The sequence below is a fragment of the Numida meleagris genome, chromosome 18 (genome assembly GCF_002078875.1).
Source record: "Numida meleagris isolate 19003 breed g44 Domestic line chromosome 18, NumMel1.0, whole genome shotgun sequence".
In the NCBI taxonomy this organism is placed as follows: domain Eukaryota; kingdom Metazoa; phylum Chordata; class Aves; order Galliformes; family Numididae; genus Numida; species Numida meleagris.
Window position 1 is genome coordinate 3,672,100 of NC_034426.1, and position 18,350 is coordinate 3,690,449.

At 47.4% G+C, this 18,350-nt stretch overlaps 1 protein-coding gene across 22 annotated transcripts in view; it reads left to right on the forward strand.

Moving 5' to 3' along the window:
• COL26A1 (collagen type XXVI alpha 1 chain) overlaps nt 1-18,350 on the forward strand; it is a 194,714-nt gene that overhangs the window by 151,355 nt on the left and 25,009 nt on the right. For all 22 annotated transcript variants that reach the window (XM_021415813.1, XM_021415817.1, XM_021415812.1 and 19 more), the window contains 2 exons: nt 4,638-4,699; nt 16,517-16,670. In XM_021415813.1, the coding sequence (XP_021271488.1) occupies nt 4,638-4,699; nt 16,517-16,670 (216 nt within the window). The remainder of the gene's footprint in view (nt 1-4,637; nt 4,700-16,516; nt 16,671-18,350) is intronic.

Below are 18,350 nucleotides of genomic sequence, written 5' to 3' on the forward strand. Positions count from 1 at the left end.
CTTGTGCCTGAAAATGACACTGCTTCATTTTTTTTCTTCCTCCGGCTAAGCTGTGTGCATGTGTGTGGGAACAAGCGGATGGAAGGGGCACTGGTCCAGTGGTTCATCGTGAGTGTCCAAGTATAACATCTCTGGTGGGGTTTCACGCTGCGCCTGACACTGGGGGTTGGATGAACTGGGGATGGTGACGGTGCTGTTGTCACCTGAGGAAGCCATGTTGCTGTTCCACTGCTGCATTCTGGACATCTTTGTCACTTCTCATCCCCTCTCTGCTCACCAAGTTGACAGTAGAAGTTAGCGGTGCTTCCTGCTCCCCTCGGGAGTTTTGAGCTTCGTTCTTTCCTCCTTGTGAAGGAACACGGTTGCTTGGATTAATTTAGCTGACTTTACTGATGCTCTTCCAGATTTGCTCAGAGACTACTGGACGATGAAATTTTCTCCAAACTGGGCCATAGTCAACTTGTGTGATCGGGATTTGTAGCACCATGCACTCCAAACCGCCCCGCTGCATTGCAAGGTTTGACTTTCTAGTAATGGCAAAATATGACCTAAAAAAAATCTGGCTGCAAAGGTTTTATTTGTTTAAACAAAGGCGTTGCGATTCCAGAATTCTCTCCCCTTTCATATGCTATAAACCACCTCCTCCGCCTCCTCTCTGAAATATGAATTTTGGAGCAATCTATCATGAAAAAGAGAGACAGAGCCTTGATCCCTTGACTTCAGTTGAGCTGTGCAATTTATATCTACTGAGCATCTGGCTGCAGGAAAACCAAAAGCCCTTTTAATATTCTGCAGAGACTCTGGGTATACAAATGAGCGTGGGCTGTCAGAGCTGAGAAATGGGGCAGAGATGCCAAGAGGTTTCTTTGCCATTTCGCAGCACTCCCTGACCTGCGGCCCCGCGCTGGAAGTTGGCCTGATCATTTTACTCCCTTCAGTGCCACTGCGATAATTATGCTGAAATCATCCTCGTTGGTCTACAGCTGTTATCACACCTTTTTTTGTTAATCTCCATTCGGGCGAGGAGCTGGAAGACTTGTGGGGCTTTCAGCCTTGAGTGGATGAAACGTGCAACTGTTTAATCATGAAATTATGCTCACGTTGCTTGAGCAAAGTAGGAATGCCAAGTGTAGCAGGACACCTTCAGGAGGACGTTCCCCGCTGTCCATTGCTCGTCATCGGAGCAGATCTAGAGCCTGGTGCCTCTTTGGGCAGTGCGGGAGGTTCCAGCTCTGAGCCTTCCATTGAAGACTGACCAAATGCAGCAGGCTTTGGACCAGAGCTCAGTGGGTCACCGCCGATCTGCTGTCTTCCAGCCCACTGAGTCAAGCCCATCTCTGGTATTTCATATCTTCCCTGTCCCTCCCATTGTGCTGCTTTACCGACATAGCCAGAGTGGGGCTGGAGGGCAGGAAGGCAGAGGTGGGCTATGGCAGTGACAGAGAGATGCTATGGAGATAGACTGGGTGACACATGATACGCTGGTACGGTCTCGTGGTTGTTATCTCAATTATTTATCCTCCCTGCTGGAATATTTCTGAAACAAATCCTACCATGTGTTTTAAGGTTGGACTTCACAGAGTGAAATCACAACTCTTTCCTCGGAGTTGAGCTGGCGAAATACAAATCTGCCAACTAGGAATAGGGGGGAAATAAACGGTGGTTCTGTGTAGCAACAAGTGATGTATCTCTGCAGAGATGGAAAGCGTCTGCTCTGGAGTTTCAGGTCGCAGAGCATGTCTGCTTGACCCGGTGCTATATGCATTATGGAATAATGATGTGAGATTCTCAGGCTAGCTTTAATGAAGCAGAATGCTTTATCTCTAGTCAGAAAATTTGATTTTACAGTGCTAGGCCTTGGAACCACCAGCTATCAGGATTAAGAGTAAATATGTAAGTGCAGAATAGTTTGGGAAGGTATTTATTGTCTTGATTTCTCACCATCACCCTCAGGCTTTCTACAAGGACAGATAATGACCCCATATCTGGAAATAGCCTTGTCCCTCGCACGTTGTGAGCAAGCTGTGAATGTGGTTTCTGTATCAGAGTACTAAGTGTTGGTCTCACTCTTTGTATTTGTAAGCATTGTCCATCTGCTGATTAGCTAGGTAAACGTCAGGGGTTTGTTGGCAGGACAGTCTTCCTCAGTAAGTATATTGTTTTGCATGAGGAATTCCACTTTCTGGATTAGTTAAATGTCTTTTGGTTCTAGACTAAATACCTTGTGTGTGGATGTGGATTTCTGGGCACTTTGAGAAGGACAGAATGAGAGTTCAAATCCAGCTCAGGTGCTGTGTAGTTCCCTTGCTGAGCTGGCCTGCATTTTCCCTGTATTTCACAGTCATCACTGATAATAAAAAAGGGCTTTTTGAGATGCTTCAAGAGCAGAAGGGCTGCTGGGCTGGTGCTGGTCAGAGTGCCCTCCCTTGGGCTGCTTCACCCTGCACACAGGGGTGGTACAAGCCCTTTTTGTGAAGCAAGCTCTCCAAACAGAGCTTAAATTATCAACGTCTCAAAATCTGCACCAGAGGTGGTTTTCAGGCAGTTCAAGCCAGTCTCTCTGAAACCTATGGGAGTCATTAGTACATGCAAGCCAGCAGAAGGGAGAATAGGACTCCATATTTTATTAGCTCTGTAACACATCTGGTACGCCTTTTGGCTCTTGGGAGCACTGGATTTATTTTTCCTTATCTTTCTATGGGGATGAACAAGATCAAAAGCATGAAGCTGGTTACACACAGAGCGTAACTCGCCGCTTCGCACACTGCAGGCAGATCCAGGCCAAACAAGCCTCACCCATTTCCTTCCCGGTGGGACAACGCACCTATGGCACTGGCGTATCCATGCCAAAAAACGTTGTTGTCCAGGATCAGTTGTGGAGAATAACAATGAGCAAATGTTATACGTTGTTAGAAGAAAGTCCATGTCAGCATTGACCTGTGAGGAAATCTCTCCATTGAAGCATGCGTGAACCATCAGATGCTTTGTTTGCAAAATGTCCGGCGCCATCAGTTGGAAGCTGTGTGTCTGACTCCTTTGGGGAGCTGCACAGCTCCCCAGGGAGGATTTCTGTGACCCTATGGGGTCAAGGAGAGAATTTCTTTGGAAGGTTTACGCAGTGGGGGGTGGGTTGCTGTTAGTACTCAAGCAATCTTCTTGGGCTGTAAATCACTGCTGAGGAACAGCCAAACTTCCTGGCCCTCCAAGCCACGTACTAAAATCTTTGTATGGCTGAGAGCCATCAGTGCATACCATGTGCTCCATAAAACTAGGAAGCATTTGTGGGTGAAGATCTGAGAGGTTCCTCAGGGGTCCTCATGCAGAAGGGGACATGGCTTGTTATAGGCGATGTCTGAGTGGCGGGTATCCTGGTGGTGGTTGGGTACGTTCACCTGAACGTAACCTGAACCTGTTCCTCTCTGTAGGTAGGCAGTGGGGTTACTCAACATCCTCTGCATCAGCAGGACTTCCTCCAGAACCACATCTGGACAGTTTGTTCAGTGGCTCAAGAATTATGGGTCAGTCTCCCCAGCCCCATGGAAATACCGGGAATAAGCGCTGCTTCAGTGAAAACTGGCACTGGCCCTTAAGGAGCCCAGAAACGCACACAGAGATGTGCATCTCCTCTCTGGGACATGAGCTGGCGGTGATTCATCACCTGAGCACGGATAGTTTACTTTCCATCATGCTTTATGTTGCAAGTCATTTTCCCTTTTTAAAAACGGTTGAGCTTCAGAAGTTGAGAGAGGTGAGCGGGACCGTCTGGAAAGCTTCTCTGCTAGCTGGGAGCAGGCATCCAGCACTGCTGCAAAGTGCTGGGAAAGCTCCTTGTTGATTAAATCTCTGGTCAGGGCTTCATCCTCCTTCACTCACTTTAAAACTGCTGAAATGAAAACAGAGGCAAAGCAGCAGGCCTCCTGTTTAGATAAGTGATGTCCTTTGTACCAAGCAATCATTTTAAACAGCACTCAGAGCCCATTAAGTGAACGTTTGTTCTTGGTAAGGCATCCTGTCAAGACCCCTTTGGTGGCTGCTGCCTATCAGTTGCTTCTACGCGGCGAAGTGAGATGGAAACCACTTCATGTTTCAGCCCTGGGGTCGGTTTTGGTTTTTCTTGCCTGTTGCTAAGACTGATGAGTTGCTGTGGGAGTGGTTACAGAGCCTGGGGACTCAGCAGGACCCCGCAGGGATGGAGGTTCTGTATGGGCATTGCTTCTTGCAGCATTTCTGCAGGACTGGAGCAGTGGCTGTGCAGCCTGGGGTCCTGAGGTGGGAGCACAGCCCTCCCACTGCCACCAGCAACAGAACACATCTCTGCTGGTGGCATCAGGTCATAGTGGTTGGCAGCATGAAAAATCCTAAAACTCATTTTTCTCCCCATACTTTCTGCCCACTGGGAACCTGGTTTCACACTCTGCAGCACTGAACAGCCCCAAACAACATTTCAGGTAACATGGCTGTGGCTGCTTACCTGCACAGTGGTGTCGGATACTTATTTTCTTCCCTGCATAACTGATTTTAAAGCACTTTGCTGTGTGCTTTGGATTGAAAAGGGACCTGGGCCTGCGGAGTGAAAGCTATGGATGAAAATGCAAAGTGCATAAAGATTTCACATGACTTTGTTTTGTTCTTTCCAGAATGCATGAACTGCACGAGACTAGCGGATATGACCGAGAGGCTGAACACACTTGAGGCCAAGGTAAGGATGTGCCTTTATTCTTCTGTTTGGCAAAAGATTTTCAGGAGTTGCTGGAGAAAAAGATGGGGAGTTGGCAGCCCTTGGAGAGATGAGGAGTCTGCACAGCCAGCAGGGACAGCAGAGCTCAGCTGGTGTGCACCAAGCAGGGACGTAAAGCAGGGATTCCCCTGGCTCAGGAAAGAAGTAGGCTCTGATTCTGGTCTCTCTCACTCCAATGCTTTGTGGAACCTTACCAAGCAGAGCACAAACCAGAGCAGTACAGGTTTGCAAATTTCTGTAAGAACAGTTGATCAGCCTGTTCTTCAATTGCTGTCCATTCCTGTGGTTTTAGCCCTTTTCTCAAATACGGGAGGCTTTTACGCACAATTTAGTGGAAAAAAATGTTAAGGGGAAGCCTTCATGTTGTGCTTTTTTCCTGCGAATCGTTTTAATTTCTACCTACTGGGATTCGGATGAGATGTTCCAGTCTAGTTACAGAGAAGCTGAGTCAGTCGGTCTGCTTTGATTTGGGATCCCTTGGTGCCAGCCCCATCCTGGTTGTTGGATTGGTGCTTTGGTTCCTTTAAGGCATGTGCTGCTGTTATTATTCATTAACAGATGGTTATCAGTGACATAAAAGAATTTGGGGAGAAACCTTTGGTGGGGGGAGGTTGGATATGTGGTGATTTTGAGGCCAGTGCATGATAGTCTGGTAATTTGGGAATTGTCTGAGCTGAAATGAAGTGAGCAATGTTGTCTGGAACTTCCTCAAAGCCTTCGCAGTTATATTTCACTTTGGGGAAAATGAAAGAGGAGGGGGAATGAAATTGTGGGGAATTGTGAATTGTTCGAGTGGAAACAACTGTTGTAGTGCAAAGGACAGAGCTGAGCTGGGCTGTGTTTCAGCGCAGCGGGACCTGGCAGGTGGGTGTTCTTTGGCAGCAGCGAGCTGGAGGCGTTGGGAGAGGAGAGGGGCTGGTGACCGACCTCTGCGCCTGCAGTCCTGAGTCCAAGTAAGACACGGACCAGCCTCAGAGAGATGTAAATCAGCCCTCCCAAGCTCAGCCCGCAGCCAGTTCTACCTTCCATCCCTTTCCAGGGCTTTCTTCATTTGACTCACTGGAAATTCATAACCAAGGCCTTGCTTTGAAGTCCTGACAACAGAGGACCTGGACTCTGCTTGCTTGCATCAGACAGCAAAGTGTAAGAGGCTAAGTCCAACCTCCACTGTAGGCCTGGCAGGACCTGGTGGAGCCGGAGGCAGCTCCTGCCTGCCCAGACCCCCTCGAGAAGTCTTAGCCCACAAGTACACCCAGATCAGTGGGTTTGTTGTACAGATACGAAGCTGGCTTAAATCAGATGTACAAAGTTCTTCTCACCTAAAAGCAGTCTGCTCTCTGGTGTTGGCACCACCTGCCCAGTGCCCACGGTATTTGGGAATTGCTGCTTGCCTTCTGCATGGGGTCTCTGCTGAAGAACACATCTCCTGCTCTAACCTGGGGCACTTGTGCAGCAAATGGCATTGTCTCCTGCTTGGCAAACCTGATGTGTTCTCTCAGAAAGGCTTTGTGTGTTGGCAGCCGTCGTGCTGCATACCGCTCTGCATTTGGGAGGGAGCACTGAGCTGCCAGCCAGCAGACACAGTGCTGACAGCTGAAGGCTTTGCCGTCCTGTGGACTCTTTGACATGAGGAGCACTGAGGCAGATGTGCACGAGGTCCAGTGCCAAGATGCAACCAGCTGGGCCCTTGAAGGGTTTTGGTGCCATGACCAAGCAAAGCCCACCTCCTCTCCGCCTGCCTGAGCCTCAGACTTTGCATAACTGTCACTCACAGATCATGGAGTGACAGCCTCCTGCCAGGATTACTTGAATGCCAAGACCAGCTGTGGCCCTCCAAGGCTCCAGGTAACTGGAAACTGTGCTGACCCACAGTCTGGATCAGCTGTTGCAGCTGCTGAACTCAACAGACATGGGGCACTTCGGAGGTGGTGATCTTTGGCAGCTCCATCAACTGATCCTGGTCTCTGTGTTTTAGTGCCACAGCACTGTGCGGTCCCAGGCACCTTGTAATGCTGACTGAACGCTGCTGCTGGAGGCTTGTCTGGCTTGCAGGAGGACTGCTGTCATCTTCTGTTTTAGCCACGTGCTTCTAAATGTGAGCATTTGTGTGTGACACCTCATCTTCACTGTAGTTTGAAAAGTTACAGCTTGGAACACTTGCATTTCCAACTTGACCTTTCTCTAGCTAGTTATATTCATTTATTTCTTAGCCAGTCACAAAAGCAAGGAAAATCCCTGAGCTCTGGGGAGATAATGAGGCAATTTATGTTGCTGTTGAGATGGGTTTCCTTCTGTCTTTACTATGCTCCCACAGAGACCTAAGTTGTGAGCAAAGCTCATCAAAGGGTTTACTTTTATGGAGAGAAATGAGTTATCTGTTTATACTGTGATGTGCTAAAGATAATACATCTGGTAGAAGAGCATCTTCTGCAGCACAGCCTAACAGTGATGATATTCATCTGCTGGCTTCCACTTTGTTTGATAAGATGTGGGTGCAGTGCAAAAATTGATGGTATATAGCAATTAAATGGAGAGTGAAGCAACATTACATGAGCACAGATGCTATACACAGGAGAAATACGCTGATTCACCCTTTTTTCCAGGTTAATTTAAGTTCATTTTGATCTACGCAGCAGTGCAGTGACCTCAGTTGTTGCAATTGGGTAATTGCTAGCATGGTTGAAAAGGGTGCTTACATTCATTTCATACAGTTTATACTCCTGCTCTGAGTTTTGGAGAAAGATCCCTATTTTGCATCAAGTGATGCTCAATAAAGCAGTCCATCCTGTCTTAATATGCCTTTGGTGAAAGTGTCCACAGGATAGCTGTTCCTTGGAAGCTCTCAGTCCTGAAAGGATGTCGAAACATGCCTTATTGGATATGAGAAAATACAGAACTCCTTAGCCCTCCATGGGTTGTGGTTGGAATACCCCACATGGGAAACCTTGAGATAATCTCTGGGTTATTTATGACAATCCCAAATCAACAGGGAGTCTGCATGCCAGTGATGTGAGGGGGCACTTGCACTTGAAGAGTGTAAATCAGAAAAGGTCACCCATGAATGGCTTTGCTGGTTTTGTCCTTTTGAATTTTAACCCAGCGTGACTGTGCTGAGCACAGGGAATGGCCATCGGGAGGAACAGCCACCTCAGTGGAGCTTAAAACAGGTCTGGCCGTGGTGTGAGGATATGCAAAATGCAGGTTTGTCCTCCAGTGGCTGTGAAGAGTAAGGGAGCCCTAAACAAGCTAAACAACCGTGGAAGAGCAGGCTGCAAGTCTGTTCTTTCTTCTTTCACCTCTCCTCTTCTGCACCCCCCTACGGCTGTCCCCATAAGAGTGGGGATGTAACCAGAAGTGCTCTCATCTCTTTTTATTACAAAGATGAGTTGGTTCATCCGACTTGTAAGATCAGCGTCCAAATGAAGTAATAAAAGGAACGCTCTGATTTTTGTAATATGAGAGTTGGATTAGAAAGTGAGAGGCAAGAAAACAGAGTGGAAAATGACTCATTAGGGATTGGTGCTTACGTTGCCCTTGGAGAGAAGAGACTGAGATGTGGCTGAACTGCGGGGCAGAGCAAACACGCCTTGTGCCCTGCTTAGCACTGCTCTAGGCTGTCCTCGTGGCTGTATGAGATGTGTCTGTGTAATGGGAAGTGAAAGGAGGTGGAGCCTTATCTCCCTGTTCGGAGTTACCCTGCCATCAGCCTGGGATGGAGTTGGCCCTTTCTGTTTGCTTGATACCACAGCCATTGGGTGCCAGAGGTTTGAAAGCTTGGTTGGTGGTGTTGAGCTTGAAAGCTAAAGGCTGTGGGAATGTACATCAGGGAGGATGGTGGAGATGCTGGGGTCGAGGAGAGGAAAGTGTGCAGGGAGGGACAAAAACTACCCCCTCTGCAATCTGCCAAACCTTACTTCTCTCAACCACCATGACTACGGCATCCCACACCCCACTTTCATCTCAAATAAAAGGCTTCTCCTTAGGCCACCATGCTTTCCTAGTGCACAGCCCTTCCTTTCTGGCATTTGTGGGACCAGGTCTAAGCCCAGGCAAACTGTGCTGAAGCTCAGAATTGCTGCAACGTCAGGAGAGACCCGAGCTGCTGCCCACCTCCTGCAGTGCTAGCAGGAGAACATGCCTAAGGCTTTCTGCTCAGTTGGTTCTCCACAACCCCAGATATTTTTAATGAACTGCACCATGGAGTTATGGGCAGAGGGATATTAATCCCAGCTTTTGGTTGGAGCTCGAGTGCAGCATTTGATCTGAGTTGATATAAGCCAGTCTTATCTCCTGACACCGCGTTTGAGAAGTTCATGGCATTTCACTTACAGCTTTAATGCAGGGAGATAACATTACATATCTAGTGTCTGATTGATTCATTGTGTGATTGATAAATGACATGCATATTTTTTGCATGAAAACAGTCCTTGTAACGTGATTCCCTACGCAGAAGTTTCAGAAGGGTTTCAAGGAAAATCTTTGTACTATACAGAGGTTCTATCAATAGATTGCTATTTATATGAAATCACCCCCATTTATGTAGAACAGATTACCACACAGCACCTTCGCTACCCATGTCTTTTGATTACCAAGCACCATTCCTTGGAGTTGTACTGCAATCATTGTATGAAATGGTTTTCTATCTGCCTGTTCTTCCAAGCAGCTGTCTGTGGTGTTTTATGGGGCTCTTTTCCTTCTCTGATAGACACTGCAACAATCCCCAGCTGAAGTGGGGAAGTATTTGGAAAACAAAATGTTTTAAGGTGCTGTAACATGGCCAAGGGACTCAAGGGGTGAAACCGCATTGGCTTGGCTGTGAGGCTGAGCGGGCAGTAATGGCTGTCTGATATTTCAAGGACCTTTGTGGATATTCAATGTTGTGTATTTGATTGCCACTAGCAGTTATTTATTTTCCTTCTGTTCTGAACAGGGAGGTAGCTTAGAGCATCTCTGAGGTTTCCTGATGACCTGTGCAGAATCTGTTCTTCCACTTCCAACAAAGAACTGAATTTAAGGAGTGTTTAGTCTATTTTTGCACGTAGCTTTATCTAGGAGCAAGAACAAACTGAAATCAATCCCTGCAAAATGTTTAAGCGAGCTGGTGAGTTTCTGTAGTCAGTGAGTGTAACAATGTCCCTAAGAATATAACTTTAGAAGTGATTTTTAAGGAGAGATGGTGAAACAAAACTTGGTGGGTAAACTGAATTTTGTATCAAAGGTCTTAATCTGAACTACACATTTTTCTGACCAGCAATACTCATGCTTCTGCTTAGCAGGTACTGGCCTTCCTCTGATGTGAGCATGCCTCTGTCTTTCAGAATGACAGTTAAAATCCTTTCATTCTCGAGTCTAATAATTTTTGGATCTTGTTTCTTATCAGCGTTAGATAGAAGGAGAAATCTGTCCCCTGAGACTGTTACATGTGTTTGGCAAATGCTGTAAATAATTTGCCAGAACTACAGGAACACTTAAAAGACCTCCCGCTCCACCACCCCATCCTGCCAAGTGTTTTAGTTACAAGTTTGGCGTTTTTAGTCAAATATATTTAATATTTTCATAAAACAAGTTTGAACAATTCAGTTTTCCTTTAACATGCAACTTAATTTGCCAAGCAAATCCTCTGTCTGCGTTAGGAAGTGTTTTTGGTGTGTTTACTGCCTGGGAATATTAAGTTGGCAAGCGCTGGTTTTAAGAGAGGTACTCTTGTGGGCAAAAACTCAGTAATAGCAAGGGAGGTACACAAGGAGCCTATGGGATGTAGGTACTCAGGTCCTTCAGTGCATGTTTGGGCACAGGATTAAACTTCCACTCAGCTCTCATAAATTCTGGTGGAGCTCCACGAGGAAAATAGGATCCGAGAAGTGACTTGGGGTCCTTTTTCCTGACCAGTAAAGGATGACGCCTCTCATTTTTCCAGCTGTGCTGCTCTCTTTTTGCAGCTCCTCATCCAGAGCCCAGGGCAGGAGAGGAGCACAGAAGGCATCTCAGCCGACTGGAGCTGGCTGATGTGAATGTCTCGATCAGAGCTGAGTGCTTCTCACCTGATGGGAAGCAGAGCTGATCTCAAAGCCATTGCTGGGAACAGATGTTACTTTCTCAGGACTGACTTCATCTCAGGCTGGCCTGGCTCCATGTCCGTAGCACTGCTACATCCCCAGCAGGTGACGAGCAATAAATTGGGCAGAGAGTAATGATGTGATTTTGAGAGTGGAAGGTTATAGCTCCGGTTTATTTTTATCAGGTGTTTTAAAGTAATGGTGGGGAGTCTGATTTCACTCTGAGCTCCTCTGTGCACTTCGCTCTGCAGCGAGCTCTTACCACGGCATTGTGAGGACTGCTGGATCCTTTCCACATCCCGCTTCTTTCCCTGGCTCTAAAACGCAGGGGTGCCAGGCAAAGGTAAATCTCCAACCTCTCACAAGAGCAGATAAGCTGGTGAGGCATTGGAGCGGGCTGCTCAAGGAGGTGGTGGGGTCACCAGCCCTGGAGGTTTTCAAGAATGGGGTGGATGTGGCACCGAGCGGTCTAAAACGATCACACGCATAGGCTGATGGTTGACGGACTAAGTGATCTTATTGGTCTTTCTAACCTTAACGATGATTCTTAATGATTCTAAGTTCCCCAGGTGCCTCTGAGTGCAGCGTCACAGTGAGGGAGTGGCAGTCTTGCCTAGCTGTTGCTCTCTCAGGCAAAGCCCCAGTGGTCTGATGATCTGCTGAACTTTGCATGAATTTCATGTAGTAGGTCGGCCCATGCTTTTGTGCTTTCTCTGCTGCCTCCCTCACAGCCTGCTGATGACAGTCACTTTTTGCCACCTCTTTTTTTGGATATCCTGTAGAACTGTACAAAGAAACCACATACCTTTGCAGAAAGAGCTTGGGCTGTGTTACCTACGGATTGGCAGAAGCCTTTTTTTTTTTGTCTTCCATCAGCAATAGCTGATGACATAAACTTTATCTTTTGGTCTATGTTGGGTCAGTACAATAACATCATCTATTGGTCATGACCTAATTTATCAATATGATGAAATCTCCATTCACTAATTATCTTGTCTCCTTTGGCTGTAGCTTCTAAGATGCTGTAAAGATGAAGTCACCCCAACACTCTGGGTACCCGGTCCATCAAGTTGTAGCGGACACTTTCTGAATGTCTTTTGGCTTTTGAAACCAAACAACTGTGTCAGTATTGGAGCTTTATGTTCACAGGTCTCATGACACTACGAGAGATACCATTCACCATCAAATCTTGTAAAGCTCCCTGTTTAGCTCTGTGTCTGAATGAGTGATTAAAAACTTCTTGCATTTTGCCAAATAATTTGCTAGAAAGAAAGATACATCCAACAAGTTATGCAATTACCATTATTAATCAGCTCGTGTCTTTACGAGATCAAGGGAATCTTATTTTACACTGGAATTTTTAGCTGATGAGCTAGATTTGTGCAGTTTCTTTCCCTCCTTTTCAGGAAGGAATGGAGGGGAGTTCATTCTGTCAATGCTTCAAGAGAGCAAATATCCCCTGTTTATTTATTAATAATATCCATCTGGATTATGTCGAATGATCCCCCCTGCATTTCCATGGGTTTTTATCCAAAGAAAAGCATTCTGAACCCCATTCTATCCATTTTGAAATCGCTGGAAGCCCGGCCGTTCTTCCCTTGTTTCTAGCACCTAGTAGTTACAGGACATCAGGAATGCGAGCAGAGGGCAGATGATGGGAGGAGGCTGTTTTTGTGAAATCTTCTTTTGATGTGTGCAAACAACCAAAATAGAGTTCTTGAAAGCCACTGTAAGCCAAAAAAAAAAAAAATCCTCTGATGCTGACCATCTCAAGAAGATGAAAACCTTCCTCCCATTTCCATTGTCCCCGGGCTCAGCTTTTGATCTGACGCAAGAGATGTGGTATGTGTCTGAAGTTTAGAAAGTTTATGCTGGCAAATGGAAAAGGGGGAGCCGGCTTGAGCAAGCTGGGACCGAGCTTCAGGCACGGAGTGCAAATGTCCCACCAAGGGCCCCGATGTGAGCAGGCCGCACCGAGGAGAGCCAGGCCTCATGCCGTGGGAGGACAGCAAGTGCCAGGAGCTGCTGAGGTGAGCCTGGGGCCTGGTGGGACCTGCAGAGACCTCACAGCCATCACCCCTGCCCCCAGCACAGCCTGCAAGCCGCTTGGCCAGGCACTGTGGCAGGCCTGCTCCGGCTCCTGCTCCCGCTGCGGTGCTGGCAGCAGGCAGACCCAGCACTCCCGTCCTCCCAGCTCCCAGCCTGGCTTGATCACATGGAACGTGGGGTCTGGAAGGCAGAGGCAGGCCCTGGTGCTGGTGGGACCTCTCTTGCCAGAGGTTCTGGTTCAGCACATCCATTTGGACTCCGATTTGACTTTTTGTTTCTGTACCTGCAAGCTGGGAGGAAAGGTCTCCACATCTCGAGCAGCAGTCTGCCCTCCTGCCACCACCAGGAGCAAGCCCAGGTGCCGCCCTTTGCACCATCTCTGTGCCTTCCGCTTGGCTATGTGACCAATGTGATCCATGGCATCAACACGTTTCCTTCACGTGGGCTGATTGCGCTGTTTTCTGCTCCTTTATTTTCCTCACAGCCTTTACGTCGCGGGTGGTGATGAGAGGTGGGCACTGCCTGCAGTGAGCATTCCCACCCTTCGCTCTGTGCCACCCTCCTCTCTCCCTCAACTGTACTGACTAGAAATTACCCAGCCTTTAATGCGGAGACTCTAATCCATTGCACATTTTGCTCATTTGCTTTCTGGCCGTGAGCCCCTGTGGTATCATTTTCCAGCAGTTTACTCAGAGGACTAGAAACTTACTTTTTTTTGTTTAATGAAAGTGGGAATTCTCCTTGAGTCCCTTGACTAGGGCAGTGGCAGCTTTAAGAAAAACAGAACGTGACAGATAATAGATGAACGTCTCCAGTGCTCTCGTAAGGACCCGGTTTGTGCTGCGTGCTGTGCTAGCTTACAGAAGGACGCTCTTCGCTGAGAAAAGTGTGTATGCACTTTGTGAATGTGACTAAATCCCTCGTGCTTTCCCTCCTTCACTTTGGCTCTCTGGATCTCACGGATGTGAAAGCTCTCCTCTTTCTCTTTTACATCTCTTGGACACGTTTTCAGGCCTAATCATAAAAACTCGATTTTCTCAGAAATTTCAAGTCCTGAGGCTTCCCAACCTCTGTCATTTTGTGCCCTGGGAAAATAAGCTCGTTACCATGGCTCAAGCCCTGGTGACCATGAAGTACGCTCAGCCAATCTATAAAAGTGCACACTAGATTATTCCGTGCATGCTTTTAAATTTTCTACAGCGTTTATCAGCTATGCGCTCATTTGAAACATGTTTTTTTAATGAAAAGGATACCGTTGCCACTGTTTAGTGTTGATTATGTGGTAACACGTTTTTATTATCACCAATAAAAATGACTTGGAGGCATTCCTGTGGCTGGGCTGTGCTAGCTCTGCTCACATCGCCCCAGGGCCACAGCCCCAGCATTTTGCTGCTCTCTGACCATTGCTGCCATGGATTTTCTGTTACCTCACCCTGCAGCACCCTTGGGCCATGGCAGAACAGTGCCCAACGCAGCCCATCAGCCTCTTGCCACCGCAGGAGCATCCAAACCCTGGCCTGGCTCTGGTCCCTCTAGTTCACCACCACAAGGATTGGTTTTGCCTCTATTGCTGAGTCCGCTTTGGCAATGTTATCCAGGTATTTTGCTGGGGAAGCAAGAGGATAATATAACAGTATAAACTGATTCAGAGAATGCCTTCAGTGCTCACTTGAGCCCCACGTCAATGGGAATTAAGCCCGATCGTGGCAAGGCACATGCTTGAGTGTTTGTTGAACTGATGGCATATTTCCTTCAGCCTGACAAATTACAGGGCAGGAGCACAGAAGTGTACAAGGCATACGGAACCGATTCCCTTCTTGCCTGGCATCAGAGAAGCTGTTGGATAGAAGTAGGGCTCACGGTGGCCTGATTCCTTTTTGCTTTTTTATTACTATTAAAGTAAGGCTCTGGACCCAGGAACAATGCAACAAAGGAGGAGTTTCCCTTGTTTGCAACAGCTGAGGTTCAGTTCCCCTGCACTTAAGCTAGCTCCCAGTTTAATTAGTTTCTGATTCAGTCCTGTCAGGCCAGTGCATTCTGCAGGAAGTTCATCATTTCTGGCATTGCTGTAATTCTGGCTCTCACCAGGCCTTGTAATGAATAAGTGATAAACCCCGTAATAATTGCAAGTTAAAAACAAATGAGTGGAGCCAAGTCACTCTCATTTATAATAGCAGTGTGACTTCATTATGTAAAGACAAATGCAGCATGTAAAAACTAAAACTTCTAGGGATTTAGTGGAAAGTTTGAGCCGTATCCTCTTTCATTTCCCCTACCCGTAAACCAGTATTGGGTTAGGTGGTTTCCAAACAGGAGGAACTGGTGCTATAACGAATCACAGTGTTACACTCCTCAAACCGTTTTCTGGTGTAGAGTTTGCTGGGGGTGCTGAGTGCTTGGATCAAAACTCTTGTTCTGGAAACCTCAGCCCTGCTCCTGCCCAGTGGGCACCTTGTGTCCCTCCTGGGCTTTGCCAGGTGAGTGCAGGGCTGTGGTTATGCATCCCAAGCACAGCTCCTTGGCTGCCTCACAGGGCAAGCGGCTCTGCCCTTGGCTTTCCTGAGCAGCTTCTGCCTAGCACGTGGGGTAAAACTCATGTGCAACTGGTTTGGAAGGCAGGGGGAAGGAGCATTTAGATTAAAACAGAGAAACTATTTTATAAAAATATGAAAACTCTAACTGAAAATCTTGATTACAAATTGCAGTGAGCATTCCCCCGGGCTTCGCTTTAACTGAGTTTGTCAGTGGGCAGTGTCCACTTGGATCCTCCATCCCTCCACTCCTCGTGGATATTCAGGGATGTGGTTTAGTGGGCACAGTGGTGATGGGTTGATGGTTGGACTAGAGGGTCGTAGTGGTCCTTTCCAACCTTTATGATTCTACGACGTTTAAGCTTTTTGCAGTTTCATGTGGGCCACCAGTGGAGGGGAAGTGCAGTCAGAATCATACAGGGCAAACTAGATCACTTGGCCAAGGAGCTTAGGTTATGAATGGCTCAAACAGCTCAGGGATGTACACTGGGATGGGGATTTATTTGAAGATGGTGTGTTTACAAAGTATAGAAGCAGTTGTGAGTTTTAATAATGCTCTCCTACTGCTATGCAGAGCTTTTTGAGGAAATTGCTTCTTTTTTATTTGCTCCAAAATTAAATCACTTCAGCTCTTTAAAACCATTGTGTTATCTCTCGTCTTTAATTAAATAATCTTTTGTCCTTTGACTTGCAGCCAGTAGTTGCCCCAGGCACCGCAGTCTGTCACCTGGGGCATCCCACAGCCCTTTGCACGGTATTGGCTCTCGGTGATTTCTAACGTGATTTCAGCCTAGCAGTGAAAAGCTGTATCCTCACCCCAGCTCTGCTCCCTGGTTCCTGTTCCTCACCAGGGAGACAGTCTCACTGAGGCTGAATGTCTGCCAGCAGCGAGTCCCTCTATAAAGAGGGCATGCAGCGCTGCACTGGACCCTCCTGCAACATGGCACAGCTAATTTCCAAGCTAATTACCTCCTCTTTCTCAAAAACCAGTAGGTCTTCAACACTAAAACCCCTGTGGTCTATGGTACAGTTATCTGCAGCTCCTGCTGGCAAGGAGAGGAGTTTCAAGAGCTCTTGGGGTTGAGATTGTGTATGAAACCATCCCACTGACCTTGTCTGCCTTCCCTCTGTCTCCTGTCTAGATCCTTCTGCTTGAAGCTGCGGAACGAAGCCCACCACTGGAAAACAACCTGCCCATCACCGGGACCACGGCCACCTGGTACGACGACTTGCTGCCAGATGCCTTTCCCCTGCTAAATCCCGGGACTGTCCTGAGGAAAACAGTGGGACCTGTTGGTAAGCACGGCCTGCTCTCCATTGAATCACTCTGCCTACATATATGGAACCTGTAGGGTGTCTTACAAACACAAAAGGCCAAGCCAAGCTGACTTAGCATTGAGAGCTTCACGGGAAGGAGGTTGAAGGGAAACTCTGGCAGTTCCTTCCCTCTGCTCTGTAAAGAAGGGGGCTAAGGTTTTCAGATGGGCAATTCTTTGCTTACTTGTGGGCATGTTTGCTGATGCTGTGGGGTGAATGTGGAGCAGGCAGGCTCCCTGTCTGCTTTGTACCCTCAGTGGGGACACTGTAGCTTTGGGGGGCTGCAAGTGCTTGCTGCAAGGTGGGATTGTGCTCAGCAGGAGAGGCAGTTCAAGAGTTTAGTCTTGGCGTTAGGGTCAGAACGAGCTTTATTTAGCTCCAGAGCCATAGTTCCTCCAAACCAGGGGTTGTTCATTCTAAAGGTTTAATATTGCCTGTATCTGTGTGGATCTGGAGGCCTGGATAGCTTGAAACATTCCCGAGGAAACTCCAGAGAGCCATTGCATTGGAGTGCCAGGGGGCCATTTGTGTTCCCCTATTGAGCTAAATGTGGTGTTTTCCTATCAGGAGTGGTGTGGGGAGGTAGAGGACTACAGCAGGGGTAATTCTTGGTTTTATTAGGAGGAACAACTTTCCCATGAATATCGACATCAGTTGCATTCTGCATTATATTTTTTAAATTTACCATAAACACAGTGAGCTGTTTTATGATCCCTCTTGTGGCATGAAAAAAAAATACACTTACAAGAAATCCCCTCTGAGCCCACTTGGCGAGACAGATCACTCCGCATTGAATTTCCTTGACCTTGGCACTCTCAATTCAAGATCCCCGCTCTCTGCTTCCAAAGCCCTGTCTGTCAGTTGCTTCGCTTGCTCCCAGAGCTGTTCTTTATCCTCTATAGGGCCTACTTTCCTTTTTTTCTTTCGTTTTATTCCCCTTTGTTTTCTCAGAGCAGTTTATTATGGCAGCACTTCACGACTGCAGCCGACTTGGAGCAACCAACATAGACCAGATGTCGTCCATGTTTATAATTTGACAGGATGCCACAACATGGAGGGAGGTTCGCTAACAATATGTTCTGCAAAGTATTTTCAGAACCACGCTGACGGCTGCCAGGAACTGAATTACAGCAGTTTCCCCCAGTGTCCGTTATGTGCTCGTTCTGCCTTCTCCATGTCATTTATTTTTGCTGTTGTTGTATCTCTGCACCTGCACTTCGTTGTGCTAAAGCGAATGTAGCAAATGTACAGACAACTCTGTCCCTTCCACTCATTGTCTTCTCCTCTCTGAGGCTCTGTACACATGATAACCTGCTCAGCAGGGAGCACTGGTTGCTGTTCTCCCAGACATTTGGCAGTGCTCTTAAGTAGGACAACCTCTTGTAACACTTGCATCAGGTTGACTCCATGGCCCGGTATCAGCACCCTCCACCCAGCAGTAAATCCAGGAGTTAGTTAGCTGGAGAGCATCTCCCAAAACAGGATGTTGTTGTCTGAGGCATACACGAGTGCTCGGTGTCATCAGCCAGGCTCCCACGCTGGGGGCACAGCTGCCTGCTTGCTACCAGGTGTGGCTGTTACTCATTGTCACCCTTCATTTTTCTAGCCTTGATTTATTTAACCTAGTGTGGAATAACAACTCTAGCATAGTAACTGGCA